The sequence below is a fragment of the Nanorana parkeri genome, unplaced genomic scaffold (genome assembly GCF_000935625.1).
Source record: "Nanorana parkeri isolate BGI_ZX_2015 unplaced genomic scaffold, ASM93562v1 scaffold736, whole genome shotgun sequence".
Taxonomy (NCBI): domain Eukaryota; kingdom Metazoa; phylum Chordata; class Amphibia; order Anura; family Dicroglossidae; genus Nanorana; species Nanorana parkeri.
Genome location: NW_017307004.1, coordinates 364,506 through 383,141, shown reverse-complemented (window position 1 = coordinate 383,141; position 18,636 = coordinate 364,506). Strand labels below are relative to the sequence as shown.

Below are 18,636 nucleotides of genomic sequence, written 5' to 3'. Positions count from 1 at the left end.
CTTTTTTTTTTTTTTTTTTTTTTTTTTTTTACCACTTGAAGTTGAGGCTGTTAAACCCCCTTCCTGTCCAGGCCAGTTTTGTCAACTATACTTGAGTAGGATTTTAATAACGTTTTAAACAGTTTTATGCTATGGACTGTTTGTTTTTTGCCTTGATCAATGAGGATTATGAATGTGGATCTTCATTGAGCTTGGTTAAGGATCAGAACACTGAGGTGTAAATCCTAAGTCTTCGCCGCGAGATTATACCTGGAGGTCTATTAAGGCGAGCGTGTCCCCTAAAGGATAGTCACTGAAGATCACTTTTGAGTGACTAAAACAGTGTACTATTAGGAGCACTTTTAACTTTGCCATTTTCAAACCTATTGACTTTTTTGCACTTTTGTATATAAACAAAATGTTGTACTTTAATTCTACATTTATCACTATGAATTTGGATGTATAATATTGCAAACTGTGAAATTTTGAAGGCATATGAGCGCAGCACATTGTTTAATAGATTTTGCAAGTTTATCTTTTTGTTAGATATTTAGTGGCTGCAGCTGACCCCACATATTTGGCGTAAAATTAACCGCATATCTAGCTAAGATATCACTTTCAGAAGCCACTCTGCCAGGAGCAGGGCCTGCACCCGAGGGTGACGTACTAGCCCCTGCTGCAACAAATCGATCTTGTTCGGTGGTATCCAAAGCTCAATTTCTGAAGGGCTGCAAACTACAGCTTTTTCGGCCATAAGGGTGCATTTAAGATGACCATGCTCATGGCTTACTCTTGACAATCTTTGAAGAGGAGTCTGGCAAGATGAGGGAATGTTTTACCAGGCTTGTTAATGCATTCTCTGTCTCTAGGGTCTCCGTATTCCCATCCTAGTATTTCGAGAGGAAGTTCTGAAGAGGCTTGGAGTGCAATTGCACCCACAGGATCACTAGTCTGGCTGGGATCATCATTCCTAGAATACTCATGATGGTCCTGAATGACACTCTGGCCGAGAGCTATAGGTTAATTGCCTCTACCACAATTGATTATACCATTTTTTTTTTTTGTGAGAAAGATGCATGTCTTGAGAGTACATACTTGGTGCCCCCAAAAAAGTCAATTACTTGGAGGGTCTAGTTGGGATTTCTCCTTTATCAACCAACCGAGCTTTTCTTGGTGTTTGCTTGAGTAACTTGGATTTTCTTCGAGCAATGTCTTTGATTGTGAAAAAAATAAAGATTGTCCAAATATGGAGCTACACTTATTCCTTGGTGCCTCGGGTGCCAGAGCTTCTGGTAATGCTTTTGTAAAGATCCTGGGCACTGACGACAGGCGTAACGAGAGGGCCTTGTATTGGAAGTGAACAATTCCTGATGGCCCCTTGATTGCAAGTCTCAGCAGCCTCCTCGACTATATTTAAACAACGATATTCCTCAACGATATTTAAACTGTGTCTAAATACTGAAAACAAATTAACCCCTATAAGAAACGCCAGGCGTGTTTTGTGTTCTGTTCGTCTGATTGTTTTGTGGTGGGACGCTTGATCAGCCTGCTGTGGATTTTAAACTTGTAAGTTAATAAGTTTGAAATATATTTTATCTCTATATACTACACTATTGAATCCCTTTTCCCTTTTGTGGGATGGATACGTTTTATCGAGTGGGGGAGCTACTTGGATTTTTTTGGGGGTTTGAGGGGACAGATGATTACCAATAGCTGGGAGGATCGGTATTGAAGGAGAGCGCACACCAATGCGCAGTATGACCATTTGAATGCATGGTCAAAAACATCTGGAGTTTTTATTTTCTCATTCTATATCGAAGGGGATCGATAATTGAAGGAACATACTCAGTGAATATCTTAGAGGCATTAGTTCCCAATTGCAGAATTCGATCCAGATTTATTTGAACATCATCTGCACCCAACAGCATCCAGCCCCCACCCCCCATAATACAGGCCCACAGTGTTAAAAAAAAAAAGCCAGGATGGAGTCACCAGCCTGTAACATATAAAGGGTCTGGCCACAGGACCCCAAGCGCAACTCCACTAGAGCCACTACACCAGAGAGGGTAATTGCATCTCCCTCGAATTTATGGAGAGGAAACCCCTGGGCCCAAAAAAAAGAGCAAAGGGACAGGTTGTGGGAACCTGTCCAGGGGAAAGATCTCCAGTTTCACCACTCCTGCACATTGAAAGCTCCATGAAACGGGAGGCCCTTGCAACTATTAAGAAGGCCTGGGCATGACAGGTATGCTACTCCCCTCCCTTTTTTTCTTTTTTGTATGTGGGTGTTTCATGCTACAAGTGGGCAGGGCCATCTCTCTCTCATATGCTGTCCTGGAAGATGACTTGGGACATTAGAACCGTTTATGGCCAGCTTTAGGCTGGGAGAGAGGCTGAAGGAGAAAAATCAGACCATTTCTTCCATCCACACGAACAGCATGGATGAACAAATCTCACTCTATATACATTGTATTCTGACAGCGACTTCCACCGCTGTTTAATACTAGAGGTGCACCAAAATGAAAATTTCAAAAACTAAACCGAAATAAAGTCAGACCAAAAATGTTTTCTTAACTTTTTTTTTTTTCAAATTGTTTAAATTTTTTTATTAACTTTTTTTTTTTTTTTTTTTAATAAAATATATTCATTTTTAACTTTTTGCTGCCTTGGGAAAATATTGGGGGTCTAAACAGACTCCTGATATTTTCCCTTTTTAAAATAGAGAAAGATTGAGGACAGTCCTCGATCTCTTTTTCTGCTTCCCTTGTTATAAATGAACAGGAATCCTGAGTGTTCCTGTTCATTCATAACATGAGAACATAGTATGTTTACTATAACCAAAATTATGAATGAACAGTAGGTGATGTAGATCACTTCCCATTCATTCATAATTGAGGATATAGTTAACATACTCTGTCCTCCAATTTTTTACAAACATTCAGTGATCACTGAGTGTTTGTACCGCTCTCCTTCCTGACATGCTGTCACAGGAGGCTGATGGAGGGGTGCTCAGCCTGCTGTGACAGCATGGGCTGTCTCCGCCCACACACTGCTCTGCTGATCTGTGAGAGGAGAGACACTGGCCGCTCACAGCGATCGGCTGGCTGTCAGTTTCTCTCCTCCCCGCTGGGACACAGAGCAGCGCCCAGCGGGTAGGAGAGCATAGGATGGATGCACCACTTTTTCAGGCCAGAAAATGGCACTTTCGGCTGATATGTTTTTCAGCGGCCAATATATCGGTGCATCCCTAGTTAATACCTAGAACAGTTCTCACAGATTGGCTGCAGGCACTGTTCAGCCGACCACTTTCCAGCATGTCCCTTTTGTCAAGGAGATGAGGGGGCTACACATGGACCGGAATTCCAGACGATTCGGTAGGCTGATTCGATCCCTGTGTACCCAGCACTAACCAGTTTGCTCCTTTTTTTTTATAAATTCCCCCCCCCCAGGTGCATTAAAGAGTGTTTACAAGTTATTTGGGAAAATGGAATTGCCCACTGAAATCTTGCCCCCTCTGCCCCTTTTAACTCTAAAGCTGTGTCAAAACATGTTTTCAGCCTTTACAAATGGCCTGCATTTGCTATCTTGTCCTTGTTAGATTAGATTATTATTACATTTTTGTAGCAGATCTTGTAAAAAAAAAAAAAAAAAAAACCTTTTAAATTGCATATACTATAAACAAATTGCTACAAATTGCACTTGATAACATCAAAGTGCTATGTTAACTTTACAGAAGAAAAAAAAGGCCTTTCTTACGCTTAATACAGTGACAATTCAGTTGTGTTTTAAACCATGGTAGTTTGATGTCAATGAGGAAGGCTTTTGATTAAGACACTTAACTGGTTCATGGTGTTAATGTCTATGTAACAGATTATAATGTGACACAGAAAGGCTAACTGAGAAATGTCATGTTATTGTGAAGTGCCAGTTGGTGCCAATGTCCACTTAGCCATTCTAAACAATATAGCCTTTTGTTAAGGGACATTGCTGCAGCACCAACAAATTATTTACTAAAGATTTTTTTTTTTTTAAGGCTATGATTTCGTAATATTAGTCAGACACCAAAAATTTTTTATACATGACCAGAGCCTTGTATTTTACAACATATTCACAAAAGAAATATACTCCTAAAGAATATACTGCCCAAAGTGATCTATACAGCATAAGCTTTCAGTACATATCTCCTGTTAGGAACTGCTTCTGCAGCCCGTATCCTGCCAAGTTATTTGCATGAACCCAAACACACCTTCAACTGTGGCAATGCTCAGGATGGTTGATGGGTTCTTTGGACTCCAGGCATTGAGTAGGGCGTACTTTATCACCATAAACAGTAAGTTGAATAATTGTTGGAGCTCTAGACACCACTGTTGTATATTTTGCCAGAAAAGGCATGTGCAAACAGTATATTTTGGTATTCAGTTTACTCATAGGTTGGAGTTCACATACTGGGCAAAATGGTTTTTGGGGTGTCTTTTTATTTTTTATTTTATTTTTTTTACTTTTGCCGGTCTAGCCAAAACGGCACATAAGAGAGGTTGCTTTAGGTGGCAAACCGCATTTCTGCGGTGCAGAAAAACATCTGTTATCACTGTCTGGCTCTAAATCTCTTAGACTTTCTGAGAGATGTTATCAAATCTGGGAGTCGGAATTAATTTTGAATGCAGTGGTTTTTCTTTCTATAGTTAGAATTGAGGAGTCACACAGGAAGGCCTGTTTGCCAATCGGCTGACTGCAAAAATGGCCAATTCAGGTGTGTCTAAGAAATAGCTTTGGGCAGCAAGTAGTTAAATAAGGCTGCAACTAATCATTATTTTCATAATCGATTCGTTGGCTTTTTTTTTGATCGTATAAAAAAATTAAATGGATACCATTCTTAATTTAGAATAAAATACACAAACGCAGTGTTACAATGTTACAAAGTTTACTTCAGAATAAAACTGCATACACAATTTTTTGCAATCGCACTGGCACACAGCATTGTGGTACTGTGGGTTCCAGTGCGGGCCTTCACACTGTGGGTAGGTGGTGCATTTGGGGTGCCATTGAAATGAATGGCACTGTAACGCACATTCCGCAGCAGAATTTGTTGGGCTGAGACATAACGACTTACTGAAAAAAGAAATGTTTTGTAAGCACGTGGCACTTGAATAGCTTCAGCCAGGGCATGACAGCTGCCAGTGGCAAGATTTTGCAGACGGCAGCTGAATGTAAATACAGCAGGTAGTGGACTGGAACAATAGCCGGGCCTACTATTGGCCATTTGAAATTGCAGTAGCCAATAGCAGGCTGGCTATTGCACCTGCTCACTGCTTGCTCTGCCCTCCTCCCAGAGTGGAGGAGAGGGCTAGGGGATCCAACCAATTAGTAATTGGTCAGGAAGCCAGGCATCCTCGGCAAGTGAAGCCGGTGTTCTTTCAATAGAACACTGGCTTCCCAGGCAATCGGGAAGCCGCACAGCGAGTCTTGATCCACGGCCCGACTTCCTGATAATTGGGGCACCAGTATCAGTACTCTGCATCGGCGAATACGGATAAACAATTATCAGTACTCGATACCGAAAAATCGGTATCTGTGAATCCCTTATTGGGACTATTAACCACTTAAAGGCCATGGTGTTTCACCCCCTTCCTGGCCAGGCCATTTTTCAGAATTCAGCGCTGCGGTACTTTGACTGATGTTTATTCCGTCATGCAACGCTGTACTGAAATTAATTTCATACCATTTTTTGGGGACAGATAGAGCTTTCTTTTAGTGGTATTTAATCAACACTGGAGTTTTTATTTTTTACTATATAACAAAAAAAGTACCCTAAATTTTGAAAAAAAAACATGTTTCCCTATAAAATGTTATGAAACATTTATTTTCACCCAAATTTTTTGGTATAATATAAAAGACGGGGTCACGTCGGGTAAATAGACACTAAACATGTCAACCTTTAAAATTGCGCGCGCCCGCGAAATCGCAGAAAACTTCCCTTAACCAAAATTGGCCATAGGCGACGCTTTAAACGTATTTACCGCTCATCAGTTTAGTGTCATCAGTGATTGATGGCCCTAAAATTATTGTTCTCACTGCGACTTTCGCGGCGATATGTAATATGTGCTGCATAATGGGCGCAATTTGCCCGCCGCTCACCGCCCGCCGCTCACCACCCGCCGCCAGGTGAGCAAGTCTGCCGTTTGAATCCTGTGTACGGGTGGGAGCCCGCCTCCCACCCGTACACAGGATCCGAAACCCGTACTGTCCGGGTGAAAACCGTACAGGTGGCAACCCTAGTGTGGCGAGAAGGGGGAGGGGCAGGACGTCTTAAGACGCCCTCCCGCTCCTAGCAGACGTCCGGCCGTTCACAAACGGCCATGGACGGAAGGTAGTTAAATCCCTGAACTTTCAGGGTACAAATAGTGAGGGCTTGCATGGCAACATTAGTATGTGAAATGCATCTGAAGGGAAGAGATCCTTGCACTACTGGGTGTGCACTAGAGATATTAACCACCTCAGGAGCGGTGTGAGTGAGAGCGATTAATTTTAGAGCCATCAATCACTGATAACACTAAACTGATGAGCGGTAAAAGCTTTTAAGGCGTCGCCTATGGTACATTTTGGGTATTGTAGTTTTTTGCGATTTCGCGGGTGCGCGCAATTTTTAAGCTTGACATGTTTGGTGTCCATTTACCCGATGTGACCCCGTCTTTTATATTTTACCAAAAAATTGGGTAATAATAATTATTTCCTAACATGTACACTTTTTTTTCAAAATTTTCAATACATTTTCTGAAATAAAGAAAAAAATAAATACCACCAAAAGAAAGCTCTATCTGTCCCCAAAAAAATGGTATAAAATTCATTTTTAGTATAGCGTTGCATGACGAAATAAATGTCAAAAGTACCGCAGCGCTGAATACTGAAAAATGGCCTGTCCAGCAAGGGGGTCTAAACACCTGGTCTTCAAGTGGTTAAGAAGGGACAGAAAATAGGAAGTATTATACAGTAGGAAGAAATAGAGGAACGATCTAGAGAACATATTCACAATCAAAACTGTACAAGTTAACTGAAGGGGAAAAAATCCTTACCAAAAACCAACACATGCAGACCAGTACCTGCTATTTGACTCCCACCACCCCTTAGACCAGTGGTGGCGAACCTTGGCACTCCAGCTGTGCCAAAACTACAAATCCCAACATGCATCTGCCTCTGGGAGTTATGTCTGTGGCTGTCAGAGCCTTGCAATGCCTCATGGCACTTGTAGTTGCAAAACAGCTGGAGTGCCAAGGTTCGCCACCACTGCCCTAGACCCTTGGTTCTCAACTGGTGGGTCGTGACCCAAAAGTGAGTCGCAACCCCGTGTTCAGTGGGTCACCGCATACCTTCCACTCTTCTAGTTGAGAGGCTCCTCTGCCTCCCCCTAGCGCAGCGCTGTCATTTCTTGCACCAAACAGCCATTGAAAATATGCTGCCTGGTGCTGAGTCTGCTTGAGGTGGGATTGGATGGGGCTATGGCTGTGAGGGAGCTACATCCATAAGTGCATTGCTTACAGCTCCCTCGCACGCCCTGTAGAGGAACCTGGACTGGAGTGATGTCACGTTCTGGTTCCCGGAACCTCTACAGAGTACGCACAGGAGCTGTACAAACAATGCACATATGGATGGAGCTCAGTCACAGCATAGCAGCCCACACTGGACCCCAGGCTCAGGATCCACTCCAGTTCTCATAAGTTAGGGAGAATGGGTGGCTCTTTTAAAAAAAACAAAAAAAAAAACATTTTTTGTGAGTGTGTCTGGGAGGTTGGGTCTGTCAGCGTTTTTGAGAACCTGTTCACCCTAGGTCAGTCCCGTGTGATTAATGCACTGTACCACACAATCGCTCCTACCGTGTTTTCTGGTGTGGGAGGTGTGTTGCATTGCTGTTGATTTGAATGGCACCCCAAACCCACCTCCCAGTTCCATCGCCTGCACTGTGCAGTACCCTAATGCTGTGCATTACATGGCAGTGCGACTTGGGTCGTGACTTGATGACCAAGGACAAATGTGGGTCCTGAGGTTACACAGGTTGAGAAACGCTGCTCTAGACCACAAACTGGGAGTCATCAGGACTCTACACCACTGGGCAGAGAAAAATACCACCAGAACAGAGCTCAAGATGAAGGAATTCAAACACCTCAGGGGGGCCCTTAAAACTTGCGGGTATCCAGACTTTGCATTCTTTCCTCTTTTTCTGTTTTGACAAAAGCCCAGAGTACCAGTGAGGGTGAAAAGCATGACAAACAGAAGAATTTGGTCATCCCATATGTAGCTGGGTTGTCTGAAAAACTCAGAAGGGTTTTTTAAGAAACATCACATCCCTGTCTGCTTTAAACCAAGCAATACACTGAGGCAACAACTGGTTCACCCAAAAGACCCAAAGCCAAAACACAACTTTGTGTATGCAGTCCAGTGTAGTGAGGAGTGCTCAGAATTGTATGTCGGTGAAACAAAACAGCAGCTACACCAGCGTATGGCACAGCATGGAGGAGCCAAACCCTCAGGTCAGGATTCGGCAGTGTACCTGCACCTAAAGGAAAAAGGTCACTCCTTTGAAGACAGTCAAGTACGCATCCTAGACAGGGAGGAGGACTGGTTTAAGAGGTGTGAAAGAGGCGTGAAAGAGGCCATTTATGTAAAGATGGAGAAGCCAAGCTTGAATAGAGTTCAGTGAGACATGTATTGTCTCCCACATACAATGCTGTTTTACACCTCTCTCTGGCCAGGTTATTAACACCTCCTAGACTCCAATTATGCAAATGCCATAAACACCTGGTTGTGACTAACAAATTATGTGGATTGGAGCAACAGTCACCATATTTATTTCCAGAGAAGTTTTGTACAAGTCATTCTGAATTGAGAAAGCTTTGTTGTAAGGGTGAATCCAGCAGGGTCCTCAGTTGTGATTGCTTGTCAGAAAATCCAAATAGGAGTAAGTAATGAGGTTCAATCCAAGAATGTTCCATTGAGGGCAGTGACAGCAAATAGAAAAATACATCCAATAAAAAAAAGAACAAAATGACACGAGTTCAGAGGATCCATTGAGAAAGGCACAGTAAAAGAAAGGTGGGAGGAATACATAAGAGTCATACCAGAAGTAGAAATTGGGTAATGTCGAGTTAATGTAAATAAATGGAGGTGGGTGGGGGATAGAACAAGATGGTCACTTGCCAGGGAAAACAGTGATCACTGGATTGAGTAGTTCTCTACAAGGTTTTCGGTGGGACCGTTTCCCAGTCATTTCTTGGAGGCAGAGAAGTCTGAAGTTGGAGATCCAGATCTGGCCACGGTTCCAGCGTAAGTGCAGGAATTCACATAGCAGCAGTGAATGACTCCAGGTCTGAGGGCGTGCGAAAGGCATGCACTCAGCAATTGCGTTTGGCTGAGAGGCTGAAGGTGTATCCCCCAACAGGCGATTTGTTAGTATCCCGCAATGCCTTGGTGAGCGGACGGAGAGATCTTTGTTTTAGCAAGAGTGCGCCTGGAAAGATCTGGAAATAAAGAAATAGTTGCGCCGTCAAAAAATCAAATGTGCCTTGAGTTTGAGCCTTGAAGAGAATCTTGGCTTTAAGTTAAAAAAAAAAAATGCAACCAGTATGGTGTTAGAAATCCCTGTGACAGATGCCTTCTAGGTCAGTAGCTTCAGGAACGCCTCTAATTTGTATATTACGACTGCGGTCTTCTAGGTCATCCAGGTGTGTGTATATATAGATGGTGGCACCATATAACCCATCGGTAGGAGATTCAAGATCTCCACTGTGTCCTTCAATGAGAAAAGGATTTTATGGAGTACAAAAATCCATTTTTTTTTTATTTTTATTTTTTATTGCAACAATTACTAAATCTATGATATGCTTTAGATTAGGGGTCCTCTGGCCACCTCCGTCCCGCCAGGGTCCTTAACCCGACCCGCGGCAGGTGACAGGCAGCGAGCGCCGGGTGGTGCTGTCTTCACTCCCTCTCTGTTTCTCTCCTGTTAGTGAGAGGAAGGTGCATTAGGGAGAGGGAGCGATGAAGAAATCATCCCCTGGCAGACTGACTGTCCTCACTTTTTAAACACATATTTTAACCACCTCCCGTCCACCGAATGTTGAAAGACGGCCGGACGGGAGTCTCCTGGATGCGGGTGGGTGTCTTTAGACGTCCTTCGTGCACGCGCCCCCTGGCACGCGCGAGCGGGAAACCGCTTAGATTTTAAACGGCCAGCGATGGCCGATTACATACAAGCGGTCCGGCGTCTGTAAAGACACCCGATCCCTTGTATGATGCAAGTGAGGGTGCGCCCCTCCTTACCTCTCGTCGCTGTCCCGTCCCCGCGATCCCGGGCCTCCATCCATCCCGGGCGATGTGGCTCTGTGCACTGAGAACGGAGGGAGATCAGTACGCAATCTCCCTCTGCTTTCCTCCCAGTCTCTGAATGCAGGAAGTGATGTATATTACATCACTTCCGCATTCCTCTGTCACTCTCCGGTACAAAACTGATTAGCGGTAAAATCATTTAAAGCGCCGCCTATCATCAATTTTGGCTATGGTGGTTTTTGCAATTTTAAGGCTTGACATGTTTGGATGTCTATTTACCTGACGTGACCCCGCCTTTTTATATTTTACCCAAAAATTGGGTAAAAATAAATGTTTCCTAAAATAAAGGGAAAACCAATTTTTTTAAAAAAAATAAAATATTCTGTACTTTTTTTTGTTTTATAGTAAAAAAATAAAAACCCCAGTGGTGATTAAATACCACCAAAAGAAAGCTCTGTGTCCCCCCAAAAATGCTATAAAATTAATTTCAGTACAGCCTTGCATGATGGAATAAACATCAGCCAAAGTACCGCAGCACTGAATACCCCGGTCAGCAAGTGGTTAAAAATGTATGAATATCTACATAAAACATGCCACAGGTAACCTGTCACATGTTTTGTGACGTTATCTTTCACAACAGATGTCCAGATTCCATGTTGGTGCAACATCCATTTTATTGATGTCATTCAAACAACAAGCGCGTTTTGGGGCCGCGCAGGGTCCCCTTCATCAGGCTCAGAAATGCACTTGTCGTTTGACAACTATCCATAAAATGGATTTGCACTAGGGATGCACCGATACTGATACTTCTGTGCCGATACAGAGTATGTTTGGGCAAGTACTCGTCCAAATGCTCCGATACATACCCCCCATACCGGAACTTCCGGTCAGAGGGAGTTCTCCTTCTGTCCAGCAGTGCCGAGGGAGCATGGTGCCAGCTTCTTTTCCAATCAGAAAGCTGGGTGGTGGGTTATGACCCGCTTCCTGAATGGGTAGGAAGCCAGCTTCACGTGTTCCTTAGCCGCCTGGCTTCCTAACATATCAGGAAGCCGGGTGGCATGTAATGAACTGCCTCCCAACCTCCTGATTGGACAGGAAGCCAAGCTGCCTAGGAACAAGTGAAACCAGCTTCCTAGCTAATCAGGGAGGCGGGTCATGACGTGCCGCCTGACTTGCTGATTGGTTAGGAAGCCAGGCTGCTTACCAAGTGAAGCTTGCTTCCTAGCCAATCAGGAAGCTGTGATGTGAGTTTTTCGATGGCAGGGGGCGTGGTGGTGCATTGAAGTCAATGGCACCGCCATTTCAAACTGATGCGGTCCCCAACAATGTCTGAGGGACAGTGAACTGGCCCCCTGTTTAAAAAGTTTGAGGACTCCTGCTTTAGATTGTAGTAAAACATGAACTGACTTCACATGGATTGGTGTTCTCCCTTTCCAGTTAAGGTGCTCTGTACCAAATCTGTGGTTGCTTCATGGGCCTTTGCAGGCATTAGTTTCTCAGATTTGTAACTTTGTGTTTTTACCAGGTGGATGTTCAGACCACCTCTGATGCCAGCTTCACTTGAAAGGGTCTTTCTATCGCCCTCTGAGTTCATAGGATCCTGACCTTTGTTTCATGGCCCTGTTGGCATTTGTTGTGTTGCCCACCCCTTAGTTGACTGTATTTGGAAATCCCATGGACTATGACTGACAGTCCTGTACTGTACAATTAAGAAATAGTCATTTTTATTACCTGTAAATTCCTTTTCTTGGAGCATATTACAGGACACGGGTCCCTCCACTCTGTCGCAGATTGACTCCTATTGCTTGCTATAAAAAAAAAATCTGAAGCTTAGTGGAAGTGGTTGTCCTAGCAACTTTGTTGCCAGTGTCCAATCACCTGAAGGTAGCTATTTAACCTATGGTCTGACTCCACGAAAAAGATTTTCCTGGCAAGTCAAATTCAATTTTTGCATTCACTGTGGCTTTTTGAAATGGCATTGGTAAATTATTTTGGTGTGCCAGATGCCTTGACAAATTCTACATGTATACAGCAAGATCAGTATAAGTGCAGCGGTGCCACAGAAATGTGTAAGCCAAATGTCAAAAGGCAGGCAATATTATGTGCAATTCCCCACTTTCCCCTATAACAGATAAGCCTGGACCTGCTCTTTACTTCCCAAACCTCTTTATTAGGAAGCCTCATGAACTTGGGAAGGATTTATTTTTATTTTATTTATTTTTTTAAACAGTGTCTAATTGGATCTACTGAGATGGGTTTTTTTTATTAGGAGTTTCAGTATAAAGTACATCTGTGGATGCAATATTGTCATCATATTAACAGTTTGGATTGCACGGAATTGTGACAGGTTTATCGTTGTTTCACTGATTCTTTTCCCAGGTCCCCAAAAAATTGCTGTGTATTTCAAAGTAATTTGTAGGTTAGTTCATACACCGGAACTGTTTTTTTTTTTTGTATTTTGTTTTTTAACACCATTTTTCCTACAAAAATAAAGTTGTACTATTAATTGAATGATTGGCTTTTCAATGAACAGGAGAAGTATGAAGATCAACATGCAGAAAGCTACGTGCAGATGTCTACAATGGAAAATGACCTTTCACAAACTAGAGCAGTCAAAGACCAACTACAGAAATATATCCGAGAACTGGAACAAGCCAATGATGACTTGGAAAGAGCAAAGAGGTGTGTGACGTTATTCTTTGTTCAGGACACAGAATGAAAAGGATATATTGGTTTCTTTATCTCTATATGGACTTTACTGATGCATTGTAGCCGAACCCCAGCCAACACTTTTTAAGTACTTACAGTAACTGGGGTTTTTTTTTTTGCTTTACTGTGGGATAAAGGTTTTACATCAATGAAAGCGAACCATTGTAGGTATTCCTGTCAGTTAAATGGTTTGTCCCAACCACCTATTTGCTACTTTTGCTGAACAGCTTGGTCTGTTAAAGGATTTTTAACTGCTTAAAGTTTAGCCGCCTTTAAGACAGAAAATGTTACTTGCCAGATCACCAGCTTAAATGGGGGAAAAATCCCTCAATAAAAAAAAAAGGATGACTCAGCCACCACATTTAAGCGTTGGTAAGCTGCCATATATTATATTTTTGGTTTAGTTATGCTTTAGTCACTTGCCATTGTTACATTAATGACCTGATGATCACATACATTTTGTCCAAAGTTTAAAACTGCAGCTACAGTTTCTTCTTCTGGTACTGTCTGGCAGATGTACATATGTATATGTAAATTGGCGGTTTGCACATACTTTTGCATAGCGGGAAATCCCTGTCAAGATTTTATTTCCACCACTGATAGTTTGAGATTAATCTTTTTTTGTTGTTGTTGTCCTCAAGACATATATATTTCTAAGACAGAAACTGATAAGGAAACCCAAAATGTTACAATTGTCACCAGAACATGAGGTGTGGGGAAATCTTCCACTGGGTACACCTGTAACAAATCTCAAAGTTTTGGCGAGATTTCCATTTCCTGTCTTCAGGTGGCCATACATTGTACGATTTTTGATCGGAAATCGTACACTAACAGTCTTTCGAGCGAAGTTTGAACAGATGATGGAACATCACCGATTATCGTTTTTGATATTGTGATCGAAGTTTTGCGATCACTCGGGTTGGAACACTCGGGTCGGGTTTCACTGACCGAACGGAAGTCAATCTATCTTGGGGTTTTCGTTCATCATAAATAACAGCGAGAATACAGCACATGCGCAAAAGGTAATTATTTCCATTCGTCAAATGAATTGGTTGGTTTGTATGGCTCTTGAAGGTTTTCAAAATCAACCTTTTGACTATGCTTGATGGGGAAGTCTAGGTATAATTGAACGAGCGTTCAGAAAAGAAGGATTTCAAACGAAAATCGTACAATGTATGGCCACTTTTAATAGCAGAAGGACAATCTTGCTAATGAGAAAACATGAACTGGACAGAGGTTTTGACCTTTCCCCACCTTATCACAACAAAATATTTTACCTTATGTTTTCATTTTTTAATTTAATTTGATTTTAGTGATTCATTTAGTATTATGCTATGTTAAGTAGAGCTATGAGAGAACCTTTTGGCAGAACTGTAAACTCTTGGCACTCTTTGTTTTAGGAAATTGCCAATGGAGAAGAAAACCGTGCATTACAATCTAAGCATGTGGTGCACAGTTAACTTAAACCGGTGCCTGGACTATGCTCACTGAAGTGCTTACCTATTCTGAAAAAGCCATAAAAGCCCTTAAACATGTTTTTAAAGTTCTCATTCACATCTGTGGTAAAGAAATTTGTCTTCAAAAGTTCAAAACAGAGGCACAGCAATCTTCGTGTTTTTTGTTTTGTTTTTTCCCCTGTTGCTTTCTATTGCACCAGAATCCTGCCAGCCCTCTATTTAAACACACAACAGGGTTTGTTTTTTATCACTTTTGTGACAGGAGACATACACTGTACGTCCCTGCCATGATGTGCCCAAATGACTGATCATGTACACTGTACGTGATCTGCTATTAAGGTTTTTGTAATGCCGTTAAAGGAGAACTATGGGGTGTTTTTTCCCCATAGTTCTCCTAAGGGTCACGGGAGGATATAAACTAGCGTCCTCCCGTGATCCAAAGCTCAGTATATCGCGAGATACAGCTTGCGGTATACTGAGACCGCTGCAGCCGGGACGGATCCCGACATTACTGTTGAGATCCGCCCAGCTGCGTGATTGACGGCTGGCTCTGCTTATCTAGAGGCAGAGCTAACTGTACCCGCCCCTCCCTCATCCGTTCCACCAGACAGCGCTGGATGATTGGAGGGGGGGAATCCCTGCAGGGAGCCGTGATTGATGGTCATGGCTCTCTGCAGTGAGTTGATCGAGAAGTGAGTGAGCGATGGTATATGTTCGCTAACTTCCCGATCTATTGAGCCGATGTGTGACAGTTTAATTGTCGCACGTTGGCTCGAACTATGTGGATGAGTGAAAATTACTCCTAATAGTTCTCCTTTAACTGTTAAGAATCAGCAGTTACCATTCATTAATAGATGCATCCATTCATGATAGAGTTGAGCTTTTTCAGACGCCCGATCCCTGTTTGGGAGTCAGGTGACTGACAGTGATAGCAGTGTGGTGTTTACCGCACTTGCTGTTACTGTCTTGACAGCTGGTACAGATCGGGACCCCAATCTGTATCAGCTTTTTGCTACAATGTTTCTGTGCAGAAACTTTAGCTACATGTTTCAGGGCTTGTACACACTGAAAGTATGCGTTCCAGTGCGTTATCTGCTGGAACGCACCGCGATCGCTAAAACTTCCCCCCCGCATTCTCGGGCATGGCGATGCATTGAATTCAATGGCACCGCTTCCACGCATCCCCCCCCTGCCCGCAGTGTGACGGGACATTGCCCCAGCACGCGGGGAGAAGTTTCTTAGCGATCACAGTGCGTTCCAGCAGCTACCGCTCGAACAGACACGCTTTCAGTGTGAACATGGCCTCAGACTTCTGATTGTTCTGGGAACAATCGGAAGCCTTTTAGTGATATCTAATCCTGAAATGTTGCAAAATCAGCATGTAAGGATCATTGTCGTCACTAAGGTATTATTGGCCGTTCCCAAGTTTGGAGCAGCCTAGAAATCGCAAGTAATTACATTTGTCAAGCAGTCATATTGAGATTAATTCACGATGACTGCTTGATATAATTACAAATAAAATGAAAGTGTATTGATACGCAGATTTGTTTTCCACTCTTTTAAGGGGTTAATTTTTATTTAACCCCCTCATTACGGTGGTGATCAAAGTGTGTCGCTGTCACTAAGTGTTACACTTGGTGACATTGTATGCCAGGTGACCACTATTGGCATACAACCATACCTCCATAAGATCCAGATCTTCGGAGGGTGACTATTCTCTCAGCAGCCGTCTGACGTTCCTGTCCTGTCGCCGGCCGCAACGAGCTTGTCAAATCCACACCGGGCAAAGAGTGGGCGCAGGCTCCTCATTCCTCTGCGTTAGAAATGGTGTGGGACATCGCGGTCATCCCGCTTCTCCGATCTTGACTCCAGTGCTGCCGACCGCAGCCTCCTCTCGGGGATCAGACGCTTCTTCGTAGTCACGTGGGTCTGGAGCAGACTATGATGTCGGCTGGCAGGAGATCCTACCTCGCCTCACCACCAAACAGGATCCTGATGACATGGGGTCCAAAATAGTGCAAGCATTGCAGCAGGTGGTCTCTCTGGACCGCAAAGTTACAGCCGTGGAGACCACCACCTCGGAGCTGACCTCACGCATGGCGGCTATTGAAGCTGTTCAGGCCGACGCACAGCTGCGCATTACATCCCTGGTTCTCCAACAAGATTATGTGAAAAACAGGAACAGGCGCAATAATTTACATCTTAAAGGGATCCCCGAGGCCACAAGTGGTGCTGACCTCCGATCCACAGTGCAGGCTGTACTGAATTGATTATTGGACAAGCCACCCTTTGAACTTGATCGCGTGCAAGCGTTTTGCACTGCCACCTCGGGGATACCCTGAGATGTTCTCTGCAGAGTACACTTCACCCAGAAAGAAGAGATCCTGCACCGAGCATGGAACTCGGGCCCGGTTGAATTCGATGGCTCTGATCATGTCCTGCCTGATGTCTCGTCACACCCTGCGGATGCGGGGAATCCTGAAACCATTGCTTGACACAATCAGATCCTCGGGGGCTTCATACCGGTGGGGTCACCCATTCCACCTCCTTGTCCAGCATAACAATCGGTTGTTTTTTCTGCAGACTCCGTCTCAACTCCCGGATCTCTTTCGCTTCATGCATATGGAAGCCATTACTCTACCTGATTGGTTGGACTTTCCGCTTGGTCCTTCCACATTCCCCACACTTCCACATCGTACCACCAGATCCTTCAGGGGCCGTCAACATCTGCCCTCCTGAATGGCATGAATCGTGACATTCCACCGCTAAGCTGCGAGTTCTTTCTGGGTTGGACTTCAAGGTTTTACGCCTGTCTCATTATATGCTTAGTTTTCTTGCATAGCTTTAACAGCTGTTCACGAATACTCTGTTTATTCCATTTCCACATGTTCATTCTCATTGGCTCCCATAGGGTCACACCGTTTCACCTTCAGCAGCCAATGTTGGTTTGTTCTCTAAATATTTGTTTGTTTTATTTCCTTTTATAGTTTATCTTGGTGCCTATGTGCCTTCACACCCCCCACGTAGGCTATACCTGTGCATTGAGCCTCAGGCTATCCTCAACTCCGTGTTTTGTCTGTACCGTTAGCTTGGTCAGGCTTGTCCAATTTTGTTTTTTTTACCCTACTAACATATTGACATCACGTTAGTGGTGCACTGCATCTGAACACTACCGTTCCATCCCCCTACTAATTTTCTCTACCTGCTCCTCTTCCCCCTCTTTTCTTCTCTTTTCTCCTCCTTTTCTGGGCCATCCCCCCCGAGACTGTCTCTCAGGTAGGATGGCAGCCCTAAAGTTCACGTCCTTCAATGTGAAGGGTTTAAATATTCCGGGGAAAAAAGATCTAGACTACTAGCAGATCTCAAGAAGGCAAGATGTCAGATTGTGTGTCTCCAGGAGACTCACTTTAGAAGTGTTTAGGTGCCTAAATTGCGGAATAGAGACTTTCAGGTATCCTACCACTGCACCTCACCTCCTGTTAAGACTAAAGAGGTATCGATCCTTTCTAAATCGGTAACCTGGTCATACACTGATCAGTATGTTGACAAAAATGGGAGATTCCTCCATCTGAAGGGGAAAATAGGTGGGACCTCAGTGACATTTGCCAACGTATATTTCCCAAATACAGACCAACTGGGCTTCATGCGAACTTTGGTTCAACTACTTCTGGAATTTACTGACGGCCTCCTGGTCCTGGATTTCAACTTTGCGATAAATCCGCTGGTTGATGTTTCAAGGGTACGCCCCACTTGGCCTTCTAATCTGAAAAAGTTAAAATCTGAGTTCCATCTCCTTCACCTGACTGATACTTGGAGGTTCCTCCATACTTGTGATAGACTAGACTTATTTCTCACATGTTCACCAAATGTACTCGAGGATAGATTATTTCTTTGTGCCACATAAAGACTTCTCGGATCCAATCAGCCTCTATCGATAATCTTTTCTCTGATCAGGTCCCGATTCTTCTGTCCTTACTCTTGTCTGCACCATCTTCACCATGTCTCACTTGGAGACTTAACAAAGCCCTATTACAGGACCCCTGATACCGAACCCTGAATTAGTGATAATCTTTCTAATGTACAACTTTTCTCTTCTCTACACCTCTCATACACTCAGATCCTGAAAAAAAAGAAAAAAAAAAGCTAGTTGCAATATTACTCTAGCCCAGCCTTT

The 18,636-nt window shown here is 43.5% G+C and overlaps 1 protein-coding gene across 2 annotated transcripts in view; it reads left to right on the top strand.

Annotated features, from left to right (window-relative positions):
• Window positions 1–18,636, top strand: part of NDE1 (nudE neurodevelopment protein 1) — a 45,471-nt gene that overhangs the window by 5,634 nt on the left and 21,201 nt on the right. For both annotated transcript variants that reach the window (XM_018564210.1, XM_018564212.1), the window contains exon 3: window positions 12,830–12,978. In XM_018564210.1, the coding sequence (XP_018419712.1) occupies window positions 12,830–12,978 (149 nt within the window). The remainder of the gene's footprint in view (window positions 1–12,829; window positions 12,979–18,636) is intronic.